The sequence below is a fragment of the Psittacula echo genome (genome assembly GCF_963264785.1).
Source record: "Psittacula echo genome assembly, chromosome: 4".
Lineage (NCBI taxonomy): Eukaryota > Metazoa > Chordata > Aves > Psittaciformes > Psittacidae > Psittacula > Psittacula echo.
The window spans coordinates 105530273-105547382 of NC_137738.1; the positions used below are offsets into that span (position 1 = coordinate 105530273).

At 40.3% G+C, this 17110-nt stretch overlaps 1 protein-coding gene across 1 annotated transcript in view; it reads right to left on the reverse strand.

Annotated features, from left to right (window-relative positions):
- Positions 1-17110, reverse strand: part of PKHD1 (PKHD1 ciliary IPT domain containing fibrocystin/polyductin) — a gene marked incomplete at both ends in the record, with an annotated part of 251755 nt that overhangs the window by 138417 nt on the left and 96228 nt on the right. The window contains one exon of the mRNA XM_080615087.1: positions 10588-10800. Within this exon, the coding sequence (XP_080471213.1) occupies positions 10588-10800 (213 nt within the window). The remainder of the gene's footprint in view (positions 1-10587; positions 10801-17110) is intronic.

Genomic DNA, 17110 nt, shown 5'->3' on the forward strand with positions numbered 1-17110 from the left:
TAATTATTGAGCTCATTTTTAATAATTAACTGTGCTCAGATTGGAAAAAACCCACAGTTTTAGACCTAAAGCAGAAGTGCCTTCATGTTCAAGGGACAGAACAGAGCCTTTAGACTTGAAATGCTATTGCTGGTAAAGCAAGAACTGAACATTTTACTAAATGACTTGACAGAAACACTCTTAAATACTGAGCAGAGCAGACCTGTGCTATCAAATTGCAAGGGACTAGAAATGCAAGGGACTTGGAAGGAAATTCCAAACTGAATTAATCACAAATTGCAGCACAAGGAACATATTGGAACCAGGACCTTGGTATATGCTTCTTGTTAAAAGAATTATGTGAAGATGCAATCTTGTACATGCTGGCAAAATTATTAAGAACAAGGCAATTCTGATGTGTACAATGCATTCTCTTTTCCATGTTAAATAGAGAAAAAAAAATAGTGTAAATCAAATTCCTTATAGCACCTACAGCAAAATATTTTCTAAACCTATGTAGGATATTATGCGGCTTCACTAACTGATTTCATACAGTCCTAGATAGTTCAACTGGAGATGAGAATTTGACCTCTGTCAAATTAATGTGATTCCTCTCAGAATCACATCAAACTCAGCAAGGTATGTCAGGGCTTACTTTTCTCCAGGGTTACAAGAAAGTTTGTCTACAGTAAGAAAAGTGTGGATTGTACAGAGCGTTGTAGGTTTCTCTATCCCATTATAGGCATGGGAGAGGTGTCTCCTAATTCAGGCAAGAGGATTAGGCAAGTCCCTAAAGGGACTCAGAAGCTCTTCGGTGGCCAAGGAGACTTGGAAACCCCAGCCACCGTGACTAGCGGCTTCACTCACAAATCTACAAGTTTCTTGGGACCTGAAATAACACACAGACTTGTGCTACCCTGATCATCAATCCTGTCCTCCCATTTACAAACCTAAGCACATGTCCAGCTTTTCTGTCAGCTTCTCAGCACTCCAGAGCAGAAAGGGAGAGTAAGAGAGAGAAAAACAAAAAAGCAGTGGTATTGATCTCACATGAGAAAGGATGCTCTAGATCCCACTTTTCATCCCAGTGGGAAATTTTACTTCAGACAAGGCATCTCCTTTAAAGACTCTGTTTTCAGTTAATTTTACCCATTCCTTGTGTATTTATGGAAAAAAAAACAACTCTTGTGCAATGCCATAAAATGTTTTCCACCAGAAGAGAAACTTGTATTGACACTGGTCACCAAAGGACGTGCACAGTTTGTAATCAATTATTTAGAATCATAATTACAGAATCATAATCATAATTGTTTGTATTAAGTAAAGTCTGCCATGCTAGATGCTCTGCACATGCAGATAGCTATAGGCAGACTTAATAGGAGTCTACAACAGGACAATTTACAACACATCAATCCAATGGTGACACATCTAGTCTTCTCATTCTCCAACTCAGCCTCTGCCATAAGTCTGTCCTGTGGTGCTGATGATTTTTCCAGTGTTTTCACATTTACTCGCCATAATATTCCAGCTTTGTTTGTTGCCAGAACATACTGCTTCAAGATACTACAGTCCTTCCCCGGAGTGCATTGAGCATAGTCACTCTTCTGTATCTGATTTATCCTTTTGTAGTCTGCATCCGCAAACATCTCCATGTTCTTACTCCAGTGGCAAACAGAAGACATTTGAAACCTCAGATCTCACTAATGATTTCCCTAACCACCAGTTTGCTCTGAAAGGAACTTTTGCCTTTTATAAATTCCTATTCAGTTAGACGAATTCTACCTCAAATCTTTCAGATGGTCTAGGTCTAAGAATTTATGTCATTAAATGACACATTGCTTAGATGGAAAACAGATACCCCTGACCCGAAACAAGACTTTTTTGAGTATATATTGCCAACTAATTTTAAACATCCAGGGAAAATCCTGACCAAGCCTGACAGCAACCAGTGCGAACCACATCCAGAGTTAGGCAGAGGTGGAGAGTCTGGCTTATACATGGGTGTATTGGTAGAAACTAGACTCCTTAGCTCAGTGTTAGGAGGGCTGGTTCCAGTCCTAGGCCTGCCATGGGACTGTGTCTCTTTCTCCCAAAAACTTAAGTGTTTTAAACAATCTTCCTTTTCCTGGCATTCCCGTCTGACAAACAGTGCCAGGATCCTGCTGCATCTCATTGTCACTCCTATTTGAAACAAATTAACTCAGCTAGGAACACACAGTTTGTTTGTAGTGTTGACAAACTATGAAGCTCTTTTACACCTTTTGACAGTTTATTGGTGCTTTAAAGTTGAGGTAATGAGATCCCTTTATACCACAAAAGGAATTTACAAGAACTGCAGGGCTCAGACACACCATCTACTTACTGGCACTATACAAGTTATACTGCAGATAATCTGTCAATCTGTTGCAGCTACATTGTAAATCTTTAGTGTAAATAAGATCTTTCATTTTTCATGAACAAAGCAAAAAGAAACAAGCAGTTTATGCTCCCCAAAAATCTAAAAGAACTTAGCAAGAGACAGAGTTAAAAATATAATTCAACATATTATAGCTATGCTAAAAAAAAAAAGTAAAAAACACCCACCATCATATAGTCTCCAGCAATAAGACACAACACAATTTACTACAGCATTGCAGGTGTCAGAGTGTTTAAGGAATCCAACTTCCTCTCCACCATCATAATCCCCTAATTTTCCCCTATCCAAAATGCACTCCTTAAACTTAGCTTGGCCATTTCCAAAATTTCCAAATGTTAAAGTGATAAATGGCAATACAGCCATTGGAAATGTGTACTTCAGAAAAGAGATTTTTTTTTTATGTATATATTTTTAGAACCATGACAGAGACTTTCTGCTGCTGCTACAGCTTCAGTTAATAAAACAAACCATAAAAATAACAATATCTAAAATTCCTTAAGTTAAAAGAAATATAAACCTTTTCCAGAAAGTCTCTTTACTCAGGATAGGATATAGGTGTGCTGCTACAGCTCTTTATAGTCAAATAGACCTTAAAGCCCCATCAGATTTGGATTTGATGATGACTTTTACAAACAAAAATGTCACAGCTACCTCGACCCTTGCAGTGACCAGTTCAGTCACTGGGCTTTCACTTTTCAGCCACGGTCACTTTCACTAAAGTGTAGGGAATCAGAAAAAGAAGAATGAGAGATGCTTCCGTCTATTTTCACAGGAAAAACTATGAGCCCTCAGTCCTCTGGACTTCAATGTTTCCAGCTTGGTTTTGCTGACTGTTAATTTCAGTCCTATGAATATTTCCTAAGCATTTCAACAACATTTCTAGTTTGTTTTGCAATATGAGGAGTTTGGGATTTTTTCCCACTATGCGTCATAAGAGACAGGGATGTCTCTGCCTAAAACTGGGAGATGTCTTTCCACCCCCGTACAGTAGCTTCCGGGGAGATGCAGACAGCTTTCCTCCTACTTCCTGACACAGTCAATGCAGAAAGCTTTTCATTCATGCCCTGAGGTAAAATAGGAGGTCCTTTCTAATTTGCAATTGCTCATTAACCCTTCAGACACCCGAGAGTTTATCAGCTTTCTGGCTACTGCACAGGCAGGATAAAGCAGCCTCAGTGATGGGCACTCAGGAGCACACTGGGTATTTTATATTGGATTTGAGCATGGGCTCAAACTATAGCTTGTCTGGTCTTCCCATTGTGTGGGAGCAAACCCAGCATCAGGCACAAGCTTTACGTCAGCAATGGGCACACTGAGACTGGAAATCTGGGCCTACTCAGTCCCCTCAGCTAGGTCCCTATGCACAAATCCATCACATGCCACCTCACTTCTGGCACAGTTATGTTCCTGGCTCTGGGCAGAAGTCCTTTGTGGAGAGCCTCTGATGTTGCAGACTGCTAAGGCAGGGGTGCTACTCTAGGTTGAGGTTGCCACTGCAGCATGAGGACATGCCACATTTTCTAGCGTATTTTCTCTGTTCATGCACTGGGAATGTACAGAGATCATGGCTCAGCTTTTAACATCAGGTTTTAACCTGCTTGGTGGCCCACTTATCCAAGGCCCAACAGCTTCAATATCTCCATGACATCTCATGCAAAATAAGGGCGATGCTCTCCCGTTATAAGATCTGGAGAATGAAATCTACAACTAGCCAGATGTGATTTCACTCCAAATTCAAATGAGACCAAATATTCAGCAGCTTTGAGAGAAGAAAAATTCCACAATCAAGTTACCTTTGGAACCATTACACTTTTTTTCACTAATGGCACTTTGGATCCTATGGGGTTTTGATTTTTATTCTGCAAAACACTGCATCTCACTACTGTAGAAATGCTGATATGAAACAGATATAACATTAAAAACAATATTCTGTGAAAGTCCAGGTGAAAGAAAAATGTCAGAGTTAAACACCTTTTTCTTCTCCCGTTGGGCAGAAAAAAGTCTAGCATCATCCGAACAAGACGGCAAAGTGAATAACTTTTATTTTCTCCGGTAGCAAATATCCTTGAAAGTGACCTCATCCTGCTGAATGTTTACCTTTTGTGAAAGTACAGTTTGCACCTAAACGATTTCCACCTAAACGTTTTTGAAGGGCACTCTCAAGAAAGCGAAAAGTGTCTTACTAAGGTGGAAAGAGCTATGTGATTAAACAGGTCTATAGAAACTCTCGTTGCTCTTTTCTGACACATTACGCTGCAGACAAAGTACCTTCCCTGTGTATGCTGTCCCATAAATGCAAACGTTCCCAAACATTTGCTTTAACCAGAGATTACCCAGTCACTTTAAGTCACATCCGTCCAGAAAGGGTTTCCAGAAAGGAATCCATGCTCCGTGCCTAAAAATGGCTCACAACCAAAGGTGCTACTCAGGAATGCCTCTTTAAACTGACACCAGGAACAAACAGCTTCAAACACAGCAGCCAACTGCTGCGCAATCCCCTTGTGAGCGGCACACAGCTGTTAAAATTTTGCATTATTGTTAGTTAATCTCCTGCGCTGCTGCTGAATGAGACAGGGAATGTCTGCCTGCAGGAGAGCGTACGCAGGGCGGCATGGCCATTTAAATGCTAAGATCAATTCACTACGTCCCTGGCATGACATGAAAGGGAATGAGACACTCAGGGAAAGTGAAGATGAGCCCAAATGGAGGTTCCATGCCTGGCTCAGCCTGCAGACATGTGGAAACACAGATCTGGGTCCAGGCTTCTCAGCTTGCCAGACTTTCCAGGCTTTTTCACATCTGGGGGTCAAAATTCATGCTGGTTTTGTTGTTGGTTGCTTCTCTTCCTCCAGACAGTCTGCTAGTTGTAGCTGGGGCCAGAATTGGAAGGGATATTTCAGCGCTACACTCGAGGGTTTATAAGAGGTGATTATTTCGTCCCACAAAAGGCCTCCACATTTATAGCAATCCACGAACTTCCCCCCTGTCAAGAAACACAAGCTAACATATTAGCTATAGTCTATATCTATTCTATTTACTCTATTCCATTCTATCCTATCCTGTCCTATCCTATATATTAGCGCCCAGCTCCTAGTCCCCTTTACTTCCCACTTTTCCTTCATTAAGATCAAAACACAGAGCAACTGATTAAAGTTTAAATCAAAGGTGATAGATGCATTGCTGTTAGAAAGAAGGGCAAGCTATGAAAGACACAGCAGCTTTCTCTGAACCCAGCTCTCTGGGTATCTTTTTCCCCCATCTGTGAGGTCTTTAAAATCCAATGGTCATCTTGTATTTGTGAGCAAGAAAGTGAAGGAACAAGTCATTGTACATTAGTTACTCCACGGGAAGTGCCTAAGTGCAGTTTCCTACCCCCAGTAAATACAAGGGGATTCAAGACAGCTTAGCCTTCTGTTCAAGAGCCATCTGCTTTAATACATCATGTTAAAGTCAAGGTCTTGAAAGGAAAAGCACTGTCACAGAAGGCAAAAAGGCCTCATGCAGCCATCACACAGAACAACTAGCATCTAAGGAAAAACAACCTATGGAAGCCACCCTAGAAAGGGAGAAAGGACCTGAACTCACAGTTTAACAGGGGTGTGCAGACCAATGGTTTCAGTTAGTGGAAAATAACATGTATTGAATGAACAAACATTTCAGTAAGGTAAAAAACCACATCTTATCTCTAGCAGATCTCTGCACCCTATCTTGAATCCCTCTGTTACACTATTTCTTTTTCCCCTGTGAAGCTTTTCTTTTTAATGTGGGAGTAAAGCACAACAAATTCTCTCATGTTGTCTATGATCTCTTAATCTCAAACTCAGCACAGAAACATCATACTGCTTAATGGAGAAAAAGCAAAAAACATTTGATTACATGTTTGATCTTTTGAGGAATGCAAAACCTCCACAGAGCACAGTGCACAGCTCACAAATATTTCGTAGTTTATCATTGATTAAAAGTGATTAAAATTAATAATTGGTTCAACTGATAAAAAAGACTTTTTTCCTCAGCTAACCCTGAATGCATAAAATTGTTCAGATTGCAGAGAATTCTGGAACTGAAGTGCAGAACTGACTGTATAATGTCGTCTTCCACAATCAGCATGAATTGCAAGTGCAGGGACGTTCTTTGCAGCAGGACTTGCCATGATTTTAGAGGACTGAAATGACCACTGGTACCTCTGTTTTAATTATGCTGATTATAAAGAGGTACGATACTAAACCAAAAGTCTCTGGACATTGTTTTTTCTTTATCATGCAGTTTTCACAGCCTGGACAAAGTGAATGTAGCACATTATTAAACCTAAAGCATAGCATCTTCCATCTAGTTGGAGAGGTATATGTTATTAGTCAAGATTCAGGGAACAGGCTCATATGTTCATGACCTAATACCATCACCGTATTGACACTGACAAAGTTTCAGCTAAATGCACAGCAAAAATGCTGGTTTTCTTTCAGGAACAGACACAGACTGCTTCAAGGGGACACAATAGAACAATGAGCTCATCTAAACAGGGCTGCAGAATAGAAACAGGGAGCAGAATAGAAACGGCCTTAAAATTTTTTCCATCTATTGTAATAAGAGTGTTGGATCCTCGAAATCAGGCTGCCACAAAGGAAGAGTAGGTGTTCTCAGCTATTGATGCAGTACCTCCACTTATGCTGCCTCCTCACCAAGTCCCTGACCTCCACTCAGCCTCTGCTCATGTCTCCGGTCCAGTTTCTCTGGGAAGGACAAAGGTGCAAGAACAGCCAAGGCCACCATGTTAAACTTCTCTCCTGAAGCTTGTCAGGAATGTTTCTCAGGGAATAAAGCACAAAAAGAACTGGAGACAGTGATAAATTTCCCTTCTGAACAATCAATATAATTGCTTCAGCCCCGCTCAGGCCCCTACTGTGGATGCAAGAGCCATAATTACATTGTCAAAAAGTCGAGTTGCCCTGGCTGACTGAAACCCCCTTTAAAACTGACGTGTGATTGACAGGCAGTTTATGGGTGGCACGCTCTGACTGGCAGGAGAGTTGGCTAAAGCCAAAGGCAACAGTGAAATTTCCCAGTCTGCTACAACTACCAGAGCAAAGGACTGCCACTCACAAGGGAATTGTGGGAAACCCTTAGTCATATTAACATATCAAAGTGAGGAACTGACAGCGCTTACTAAACAATCTGAACTCAACCATGGCTGCACAGCATCCGCCAAACTTCCCAGTCTGAAAGAGGAAAGAAATTAAAATGTGATCAGTCCTGTCTTCACTAAGACAGCTAAGAATTTGGAAGCCTGCTTATTTAATGATTTTGATCTGAGATAACATATATACGTGTGTATATATATGTATCTCAAAAACGTATATCGCTGAACATGTCAGCTTCTTTCGTATTTATATAAAAAAGGCTGTCACGCTCAACAATTTGTTCTATACCACAGGCCAGACTGGCATGAAATTGGAGACAGAACAGCATATTTCTTGCTTCATGTAAGCAATATGTACAAAAAAGAACATGCTCTTTTGGTCTTGTTTTCCAGCAGGATTCCACTGGTTCAATACTAAATTTCAGATTGCATGGTTTGAATGAGCCTTAAATGCAGCCATGCACTGGGACTGTATGTAGTGCACAAAGCTCAAAAGCTTCATAGCTAGTCTGGATTTCTTGAATAAGAATTAATAAGAAATTGAAACCAAGACATGTTTCCTCTAATGGACCAAGCCACCTTTTGCTCCTAAGTATCTTCATCCAGGTAATGCTTGCGTTGCAGATCTCATCTGCTTGGTTTCCTCCGGCATAAAGAATTGCTGGGAATTATGGCACTGAGTAAAATGTAAGAAATATTGGTGAGAAATGCCTTAAAGGTAATGACATAGAACCTGGGTTCACTTCCCTCCATTGTATTGCCAAGTTAACACTGTCAAAAGTACTTCTGCCCTGTTTGTCTCCATAATTCTGTGGGTTGTCTGTGAGGATGGAGTCAACAAGCAGCATGATAAAGGCTCAGAATGGAAAGGAGAAGCAGCACAGGGGACAGCTGCAAGGAGATGTTACTGACTTTTTCTACATTGCTATGAAACAAAACAGCATGAAGAAGACAAGGCTTTTGTTATGAAGTGCTAATAATTTAAGGAGATAATCTTGACTTACAGAGGTCAAACCAAGACTGGAAGGATACTTTCAAGTAGCAGAAAACACAGAAAGCGAAGCAGCAAAAGCTGTTATCAGGCAAATTCAAATCAGACATTTTAATACTTTTCTTAAAAAAAAAAAAAAATAAAAACATGGATGGTTAACCAAATTAATCCCCTGGAACAAGCTTCTACAGAAAATACTGGTTTCCGTTTCTCTTGATGTCCTCAAAGACCAAGCCTTTCTGGAAGGCATGCTTTAATCTAATGTTAGTTACTGAACTTAAGGCTGGGATAACTGTGTGAAACTCAATGGTCAGAAACAGGCAGTCAATTCAGCCTAGATGATCTAATAGCCCTTCTTCACAGAGCTTCTGTAGGAAATGGGATAGAAACGTTCTGCCCTTTTGCAAAGCTAGTTTACTGAAATTATTAAAGCCATTTGCAAGCATTAATATTTTAACCTTGCTGTGCCTTAACAAGGTGGTCAAGAGCACCCGACATGGCATTCAAGAGTAATGCAGCCAACCTCACCTGCCACTGCCAGGACCACCTTCCCCAGCCTCTGCAGATCCCTTCTGATTCAGAAAAGCATCTGTTCACTGACTCCCTTCCAACAGTCAACCTCCCCGACTTTGCTGAGCTCCTGTGAACTGAGAGGAGCACTGCACAGTGGTACAGCTCACTTCATGTCTGTGCTCAGACTGTACCCTTTAGTGTCTGACAACATTTTTGAATAAGAGCCATACGTGTCAGCGACACTCAGACAGAAACGTTTCTGCCTGAAGGCCAGGAGGGTGTAAGTTCAAGCCCTGCTGCAGGGTACAAACTCCTACCAATATGAAGGCTGACATGCAAGAACATAAGGGAGGGAGATGAAGAAATCAGATATGTTGGCTTCTTTTTTCTCCTCTATGACACTAACATTCTGATTCATGCTGAGTTTGGACACAAATTCAATCACTGCATCAACAAATGGTCATTTTATACCTGTATTTTATGGCTTTCCATAAAAGCTCTGTAACTAAATTCTTCTATGCCACATCTGCAAACCTACAGCCATTTTCTGTCCTTCAGGTTCTTTGTCTCTTTCATTTAGTGGGAATGTAGAGCTCTGGCTCTGCAGGACTTCCCATTAAGGGAAAAGCCCAGTGGCTAGACTAGAGGACTGGGCATCTAGGCCTGAACTTTATGGCATTGCCACAGTTTTTTTGCATAGATCTGGACTTACCATTTACGACAGCAACCTGTGGTGAGCAGGTGTAGCTGTGTGGTACACCAGGAAAAACAGATGCTAGCTGTGCTCCTAATGCTAGAGAAAGACCGCTGGCACTGGGATACCAGCACAGCACAGGGAGATGGAGCTGGAGAGGAAAACACACTGCCAGCAGCACTTCACTGGTGCTTTGAGAGTTATCATCCCCACTCCAGCTGGCACAGGTTACTAACTGCAGTATGCTTAACGTTGGCATCACCAGGGGACCTACCTGGCAGACTATTCTCTCCTGGAAACCACAAAAGCCATACCTTTTTTGGGGATGAAATTTCCCAATTGTTATGGAGAAAGATAAGGGGAAAAGGATGCTCCATTTTAGTAGCAAAGCAATCCCCCATGGTTCACAACAGAGATCAGAGGTTCAGTTTCCAAAGGCAGAGACTTTCATTTATGGACAGACATGCGGAAGCTCAAACATCTTTTAGGCACCTCAATGACTGCCAGGGTATCACAGCTATTTGATACCATCTATCTTCTTGGGGTACAGATTTTCAAATTACTCATCTCCCAGTATAGGAGTTTTTATGGAGATAAAACTCTGAGATTTCATGTATATGACAGTACAGAACTAGGAGTCTGATGGTGAATGCAAAGATACGAAATTCTAGCTAAAAAACCTGATTTCAACAAGTACTTAACTGTAATTAGAAATCCAAGTTCATGGCCAAAGTTGCTTCTTTGTTTTTGTGTGGTTTTTTGTTTGGTTGATTTTTTTCCTCCAAAAACTTTTCTGCTTTATTTTGTTTTCTTTTATTCATTTGTACTTTGCTTTTGCAGAGAATAAAAAATATACTCACCATGAATGGAAAGAGTCCCATTCCTCACTGCCAGGAACTTGACCCCATATGGAAATAACGCTGGAGAATGGAGGCTTCCGTAGAGATAGATGTGTGCTTTGTGATGGAAAGGGACCTCAGGGGATCCCACCCGGAGCTCTCCTCCATCAGATATCAGAATGTAATGAGCATGTAGTTCTACAGGTCCTGGACCAGTGATCAAGAGTTTGCCACCTGAAGACAACAGAAGAACAAAACAGAACCATAGATCTAATAGCAGTCATTATATCACAGCCAAAGGACCTGTAAGAGATGGGTAAACAAATGGGTTTGCAATAAAATTATGAGATTAAGAGTAAAATATTATTGTGTCCTGCAATATTTCCACCTTGCTCTGTATTCCCTCCCTGTGGATTTGTCAGCTGTTTTCAAACATTATTAATTCAGCCCATTTTTCAGTTCTACCATAGACTGCCTTTTTAGACTTGAACAGGGCCATTCAGACTGGGCAGACATCCCATCCTAGTCTCTCAGATTCCAGTGCAAGGGACCTATGTTTGGAAAATCACAGTTTTAACCTATTCACTCTCAATGTTATAAAAGGATATTATTACTTAATTTTTATGTTACTTTTCAGATTATAATCTACTTGTGACAGGGAGAGGGGAGGGGAAGACAGTTTTGGAACATGAACTGGCAACTTGTTTAGATCAGCAGCTGATTTAATACTGTATACTCTTCCAGCTGTTGTTTAAAACCAGATGTTTCCAAATACATTATAAGAAACTTCTCACTGTTAGCAGGATGTGAGATGATCTCCCCATCCCATGAAAGCCTCATTTTAATCCCAAATTAGAGGTTAGCTTTGCCTGAAAGCACAACATTTCATCTCCTTACATACATTTTCTTTTTACCATCTATTAGTATAACTGGATAAGATTTTTTAGCAATGTAGATCTAATCCTTCAAATCTTTTTGATATATAGTCACAGTGATTTCTTGAAGCAATGAATTCTGTGGTCTAAGTACATTGTGCATGACAAGGCATTTCCATCTCTTGGTTTTAACTCAGTCTTCAGTTCTGTCAAATGACTCCTTTATTCTTGCCCTGTATGAGCTGGCAACCCCAGTCTATTATCTCAGGATGGTTTCTCCTTTATCTCCTTTCATACTTTGTCTCCTATGAAGAGCACTGTTATCTTTACAGTGTATTTGAATAGAGTGGACTCTCAGACATCTAATGCACATGGGATATGTCTTCCTAGGTCAAGCCTAGGAGCTAGTAGGGGATACCTCAAAACTTGGCAACCTCAGACCTCTTTACAAAGGGTCTGTCACCCTCACAACATTTCCCTTTATATGCCATCTCATATGATGGCCAGCTTTCTACTGCTGTTAACAGTTTTTACTAGTGACCTCTATATCTACCAGTTGGCTTTTCTTCCTCACAAGATACAAACAATCCTTAGCAAGAAGGATAAGGGAGATCAGACCTCTGCTTTAATTTCACTATTGCGATGAAAAGGGAGGGAAGAATTTTTGATATAAAAACTATCTTGATCATTGCTCACCTTTGATGAGGTCTCGCTGCTGCCTGTGATAAGGGAGATGCACAGCCCTTTTGTGCCTTTCCCACCAGTTGCATCCAATCCTGATGAACACATTCTGCTTATCCTAATCTCTTATTTGTTCTTGCATTATTGTTTCATTGATTTCTTAGTCTTATAACAAAGCCTTATAACTTAGTCTTGGTTCTAATTTCTTAGGATTATAACAAAGCTGATATTTGAATAAGGGCTACCCATTAAATATTGTCTTTCCAGTCTTCAGTAGATTCTGCATAATTTTTTTACAGAATATGCTTAACAGCTGAAAAAGAGAAATCTCTCATTTTCTTGCTTATAACCACTGGGAGCCATGGGAGTCCTCTAACAAACTCCCTTTTGATTAAATTGTATTTTTCCCCAGACGTATTTTTCTATATACAAGTGTATTTCTGTTAAACTTGCTATACAGCATTTTTAGATATTATACTGGATATGCTCTGATAAAACAGCACAAATTTCAGCTTGTTTCATTCAAAACAACAGAAGATATTCGCGTTTCCAAGATACATCTGAGACTTTTAGAAAAATTACATGTTCTTTATACAAAACTTGCTATGCTGAAATCGAGATAATACTTGAAATGGTATTTATTTGCAGACTGAAGGGACCATTAGATCATATCGCCTGATGGTCTGTGCACATCCTGCTCTTGAAAAACTGAAGGAAGTCAAGTCGTCTGTGTTTGACTGCTACATACCCTCCAGAAAGGCAATCAATTAAGTGACTTGAGGACATCACTCTACCATTTTCTATTATCATCTCTTCCAACAGCTTATTTCTCCTACTGTTCATAATTTCTGCTTTATTTCTAATCATAACTTGTCAAGGATGAGCTTTCAGGCAGTGGTTCTCTTTGTACCCTCCTGCATTGCACTGAAGAGAGGTATAGAAAACAGCATTATCTGTCGAAGTCCTTACAGGTAAAATCAGATCTCAGGCTCATTCATGCTGGTTGATGGGGTTTTTAAGATTCTCTCTGTGAGGAATCATCTCCAATTCAATATTTAACTCCATCCAGTTTTCTCTTCTGACCTGTGGTTGATATCAGACTAAGCATGCAGTATTTTCCCCTTTTACCTGCCTGGATCCTGACACAATATCAGAACTTCTACAGCCCTCTGTAATTTCCCATGTACTCTGAAATTAATATTTGTGGTCTAAAGAAAGCCTCTACCAGAAGTTTTAAGGCTCTTGAAGGAGACTGGACCTGTTGATTTAAGAATGTACATTCTTGAAAGATACTATTTAACATCTTCATTATATTAACATTCTTTAGTAATAAATGGACTGCTGGTCATTCTTCCTTTTGCAATATAATTTACCATCCTTCCCACACTGAGAACAGAAATATTTATTAAATACATTTGCCTTATAGCAGCAGTGTTGATAACTTTATCACCACAATCTAGAAATGGAACTGCAAATCACTGTGATTTATTTTATTCCTAACATAAAAAGGACATCTTCCCCATGGTCCTTATTGACTTCCCATGCTCTGTTCCCACTGAAATATAATCATTTCTGTTTCCACTTCTCTTCGTCCAATTTTTAATGAGTATTCTGATCTCTGCCATGCTGTACCACTGAACCAGGAAAGCTGATAACCAACTATCCTCTCTTTTGCTTACAGAATCATAGTTCTGTCTCAAACAGCACACCCAAAAGTTTTCCCAAGTCTCAGGCACATTTTGTCCATCCAGAATTTTCAAGCTGTCTACAAGACAGGTTAGCAATATTAAATTTCTCCCACAAACCTTTCTATCCCCTCCCCATGGGATGACTGGGATGGGGGAATGTAAGATTCCTGAGTCCTTTTTGCAGCCATTCCAATGCCCCTCAAGGCAGCCATGGGAAGATGCCTGTTTCCCATAAGTGCATGGGATTTGTCTCCTGCCCTGCCCCAGAGTGTCTGTAGTAAAGCAGTAGCACATGTTCTTTCATCCTCCCTTCATGAGCAGTGCTGAGACACAATGGATCACATACGGGAGCTGTGCTTTGCTATCAGTACTGCAGACACCTGCCTCTCTGTAAAACTAGCAAGGAGTGAGAAGACATCTTTTCACTTTAGATGTAGTCCCTCTTCTTGCAAAAACAGAAGCAGCTTGACCAGCAAGAGTTAATGCTTTTGGGATGGATGTTAATACCAGTTCTGCACTGTCTCTTGTGAACCTTTCTGCACAAGGTGACTTTGGTATGTCAGGAGTATCTCACCCTCATATAGCTCCTAAAGATCACTGTCTATCTCCTTACATATGAGCAGTCCTCTATCTCCCTTTTGTTTCCTTTATTTTTTTAAAATCCCCTCTTCCTCAAGTAATAGGCTAACTGCATGTCAGTTGTCCTGAATGATTTTTCCTCTGTCAATTCAAATATTTTCCGTATCTTTTATGGATCTCTGTGTGTCTAATAAGCTTGACTGCTCTGCACTGGGCACAAGTATTAGCACCATGTTTCAGTAGCAGCAGACATGCAGGTACTACGTGTGCAACACCTGGCCTGAAAGTTTGACCCTTTCTGGGGGAAATCCTACATAGAAGCAAGGTTTTCCTGCCCCCAAGGTGAAGATTTGTATGTGAAGGGATAATAATAATAATCAGACTTGGGGCATGGGGGTGGCTGTTGCCTGGTTATTGGTTTTCTCTGTCCTTAGGTGCAATGGCAACCCAAGAACACTTGGCAATGGTGCAAATACCACCAAGAAGGCATTTGCTGTACATGACGTTTTCGTTGTCCCTTATAAGCGGCATTCAGACCCAACATGCAATCCTAGGGAACCGATATATCAGGTACACTTATGGTCGCACCATAATGCTGTTGTCCCCTGGCTATTTGCAAAGCTTCTGAGCTTCTCCCAGAAGAAAGCAAAAAGACATTCAGTCTTCAGGATAAAATAAAGTGTAAAAAGAAAAGTTCAATTGCTGAAGATAAAAGAGGAGCAGCACCACAGAAAAGAAAGGGGGAAAAAAAAAAAAGAAAAAGGCATTAGCAAGGATTCATTTAACCATTTACCAAATCTAAATGTAAAACAAACTCTAACCAAGCTTACAAATATTTATGTCAAAAAAATTGCATATTGTTGCTCTCACTCTCAGTTCTCTGTATCTCTGTGTTTTCAACTGGGTCAGAATAAATATACAGCTCCTGCTTTACAAGATTGTCTTCCCCTTTTTTTAAAAGGAAAATAAAACTTATGCTTCCTTCTTTTATTGCACTTGACCTCTTCTCTGAAAGCAGAAAGCAAGAATATTGCTCAACTGAGCCTTTGGCTGTGACCCTCAAATTGTTTGTTATGGCTGCACAGGAAAGCAAAGTCCTACATATGACCTTGAGGGTGATTTTATAAAAATCAATCAACTACTGTTATGATGGCTTCCCCACCAAGCAAAATAAATACAATTAAGCTATAATCACTTCTGTACAGTAATGTGCAAATTCAATGGGTCTCTTTAGGTGGAGTGAGGGAGAGCAGGGAGAAATATGTTGAGGCTATTTGATACTTTGTGAGAACATCAGAAGCACTATTCTTCTCAATTAACCCAGCAATTAGCCTCCACCTCTCTGCCTAGAAAAGAGATCTTTCTTTATCTGTCTTTACAAAAAAAAAAAGGTAAAAGAAGGAGAGAAAAACTAGGCAACTCTGTCTGTCCCACAGGAGAGAAACAGCCAGATCAAATAATGGGGAAAAAAAGGGAATATTAAGGAAAACAAACCTGATCATAAGATGGAGGTTGTACCGCTGTGTGGATAAGTACAGCACCATAGTGTCATTGGCAGAAGTGGTTTTGTGAAAAGATTTACCTTCAAAAATAGTGGAGAGTGCACACAAAAGGAAAGGATTTAAAAAGATGATGTATTAACTTCACTTCGTCAGGGGTCCTGGACTGGCTCATGCAGTGCCACAGCCCAGGTATCCAGAACACTATGGAAAGAGGTTTCTGGAAAAAAAAGAGCAAATCATGATGGTGTAGATGATTGTGAGGATTGCTGTGGGAAGTTTAACCTTGCCTGCCATGAAGATATGTGCTTTCAGACATAGCAGTTTATACTCCTTCTTAAAACCCTAATTATTTAAAAAATACTTTTAACATAGATATTCTCATAACATATAAAAAAGTGTTGTTATTTTTCATTTGTGTTATGATATAGAGCGCTCTAAAGATTTCCCAAACTCAGAGGGAAGCAAAGTCCCCATTACAGAGTGCATCTTCTACAGAGAGGGCTTTTTTATTATCTTCTTTTGAGAACACGTTTTGCCTTCTCTATCGACATCAGATTTGTTTTTTCTTGAAGCAGAGCTTATTAGGGAGCTAGGACAAAAGTGAATGTCGCCAGATTTAATTATATTTTTTACATAAAGCTGAACGAAGTGGTAAAGCAAGCAACCTACAAGAAAGGTGCTGGATAGTCTCAAGATTTTTTGTTTATAATCAACAATAGAAGGTGTTAGAAAAGTAACAACAGAATTATTTTATATATTATTACTGTGTCGCACCCCCCAAGTAACAGAAATCCTCCTCTGCATGGAAGAGGATTTGCAGATTCAGAGGCCACCTTTTCAGCTGGACTACTTCTTCCAATCACTGTGCAGGGAAGATCTGCTTCTGGTTGTGCTGTGGGCACACCTCAGCCATGTATAACTTAACATACCCACAGCCTTCAGCTTGCTCTTACCCGTTCCTCTCGCTTGCTGTTTCATACAACAAAGCCACAGAATCCCCCATGAGACAGGCGTAAGCTCAGAAGCTATATTCCTGGCAAGCATCCCTGAATGGCAAACAGCAGGAGGCAACTGCCAGAGCTCTGCTTAAACAGCTGATCCCATTCAACAAGGCTGCAGTGTGCTGGCAGTACCCTTGTTGCTCATTACCAGGCTCCAAGGATATGCCTGGTGGCACCCCCAAGAGGAAAAAAAACAACCAAAATCAACCAAACCAAAC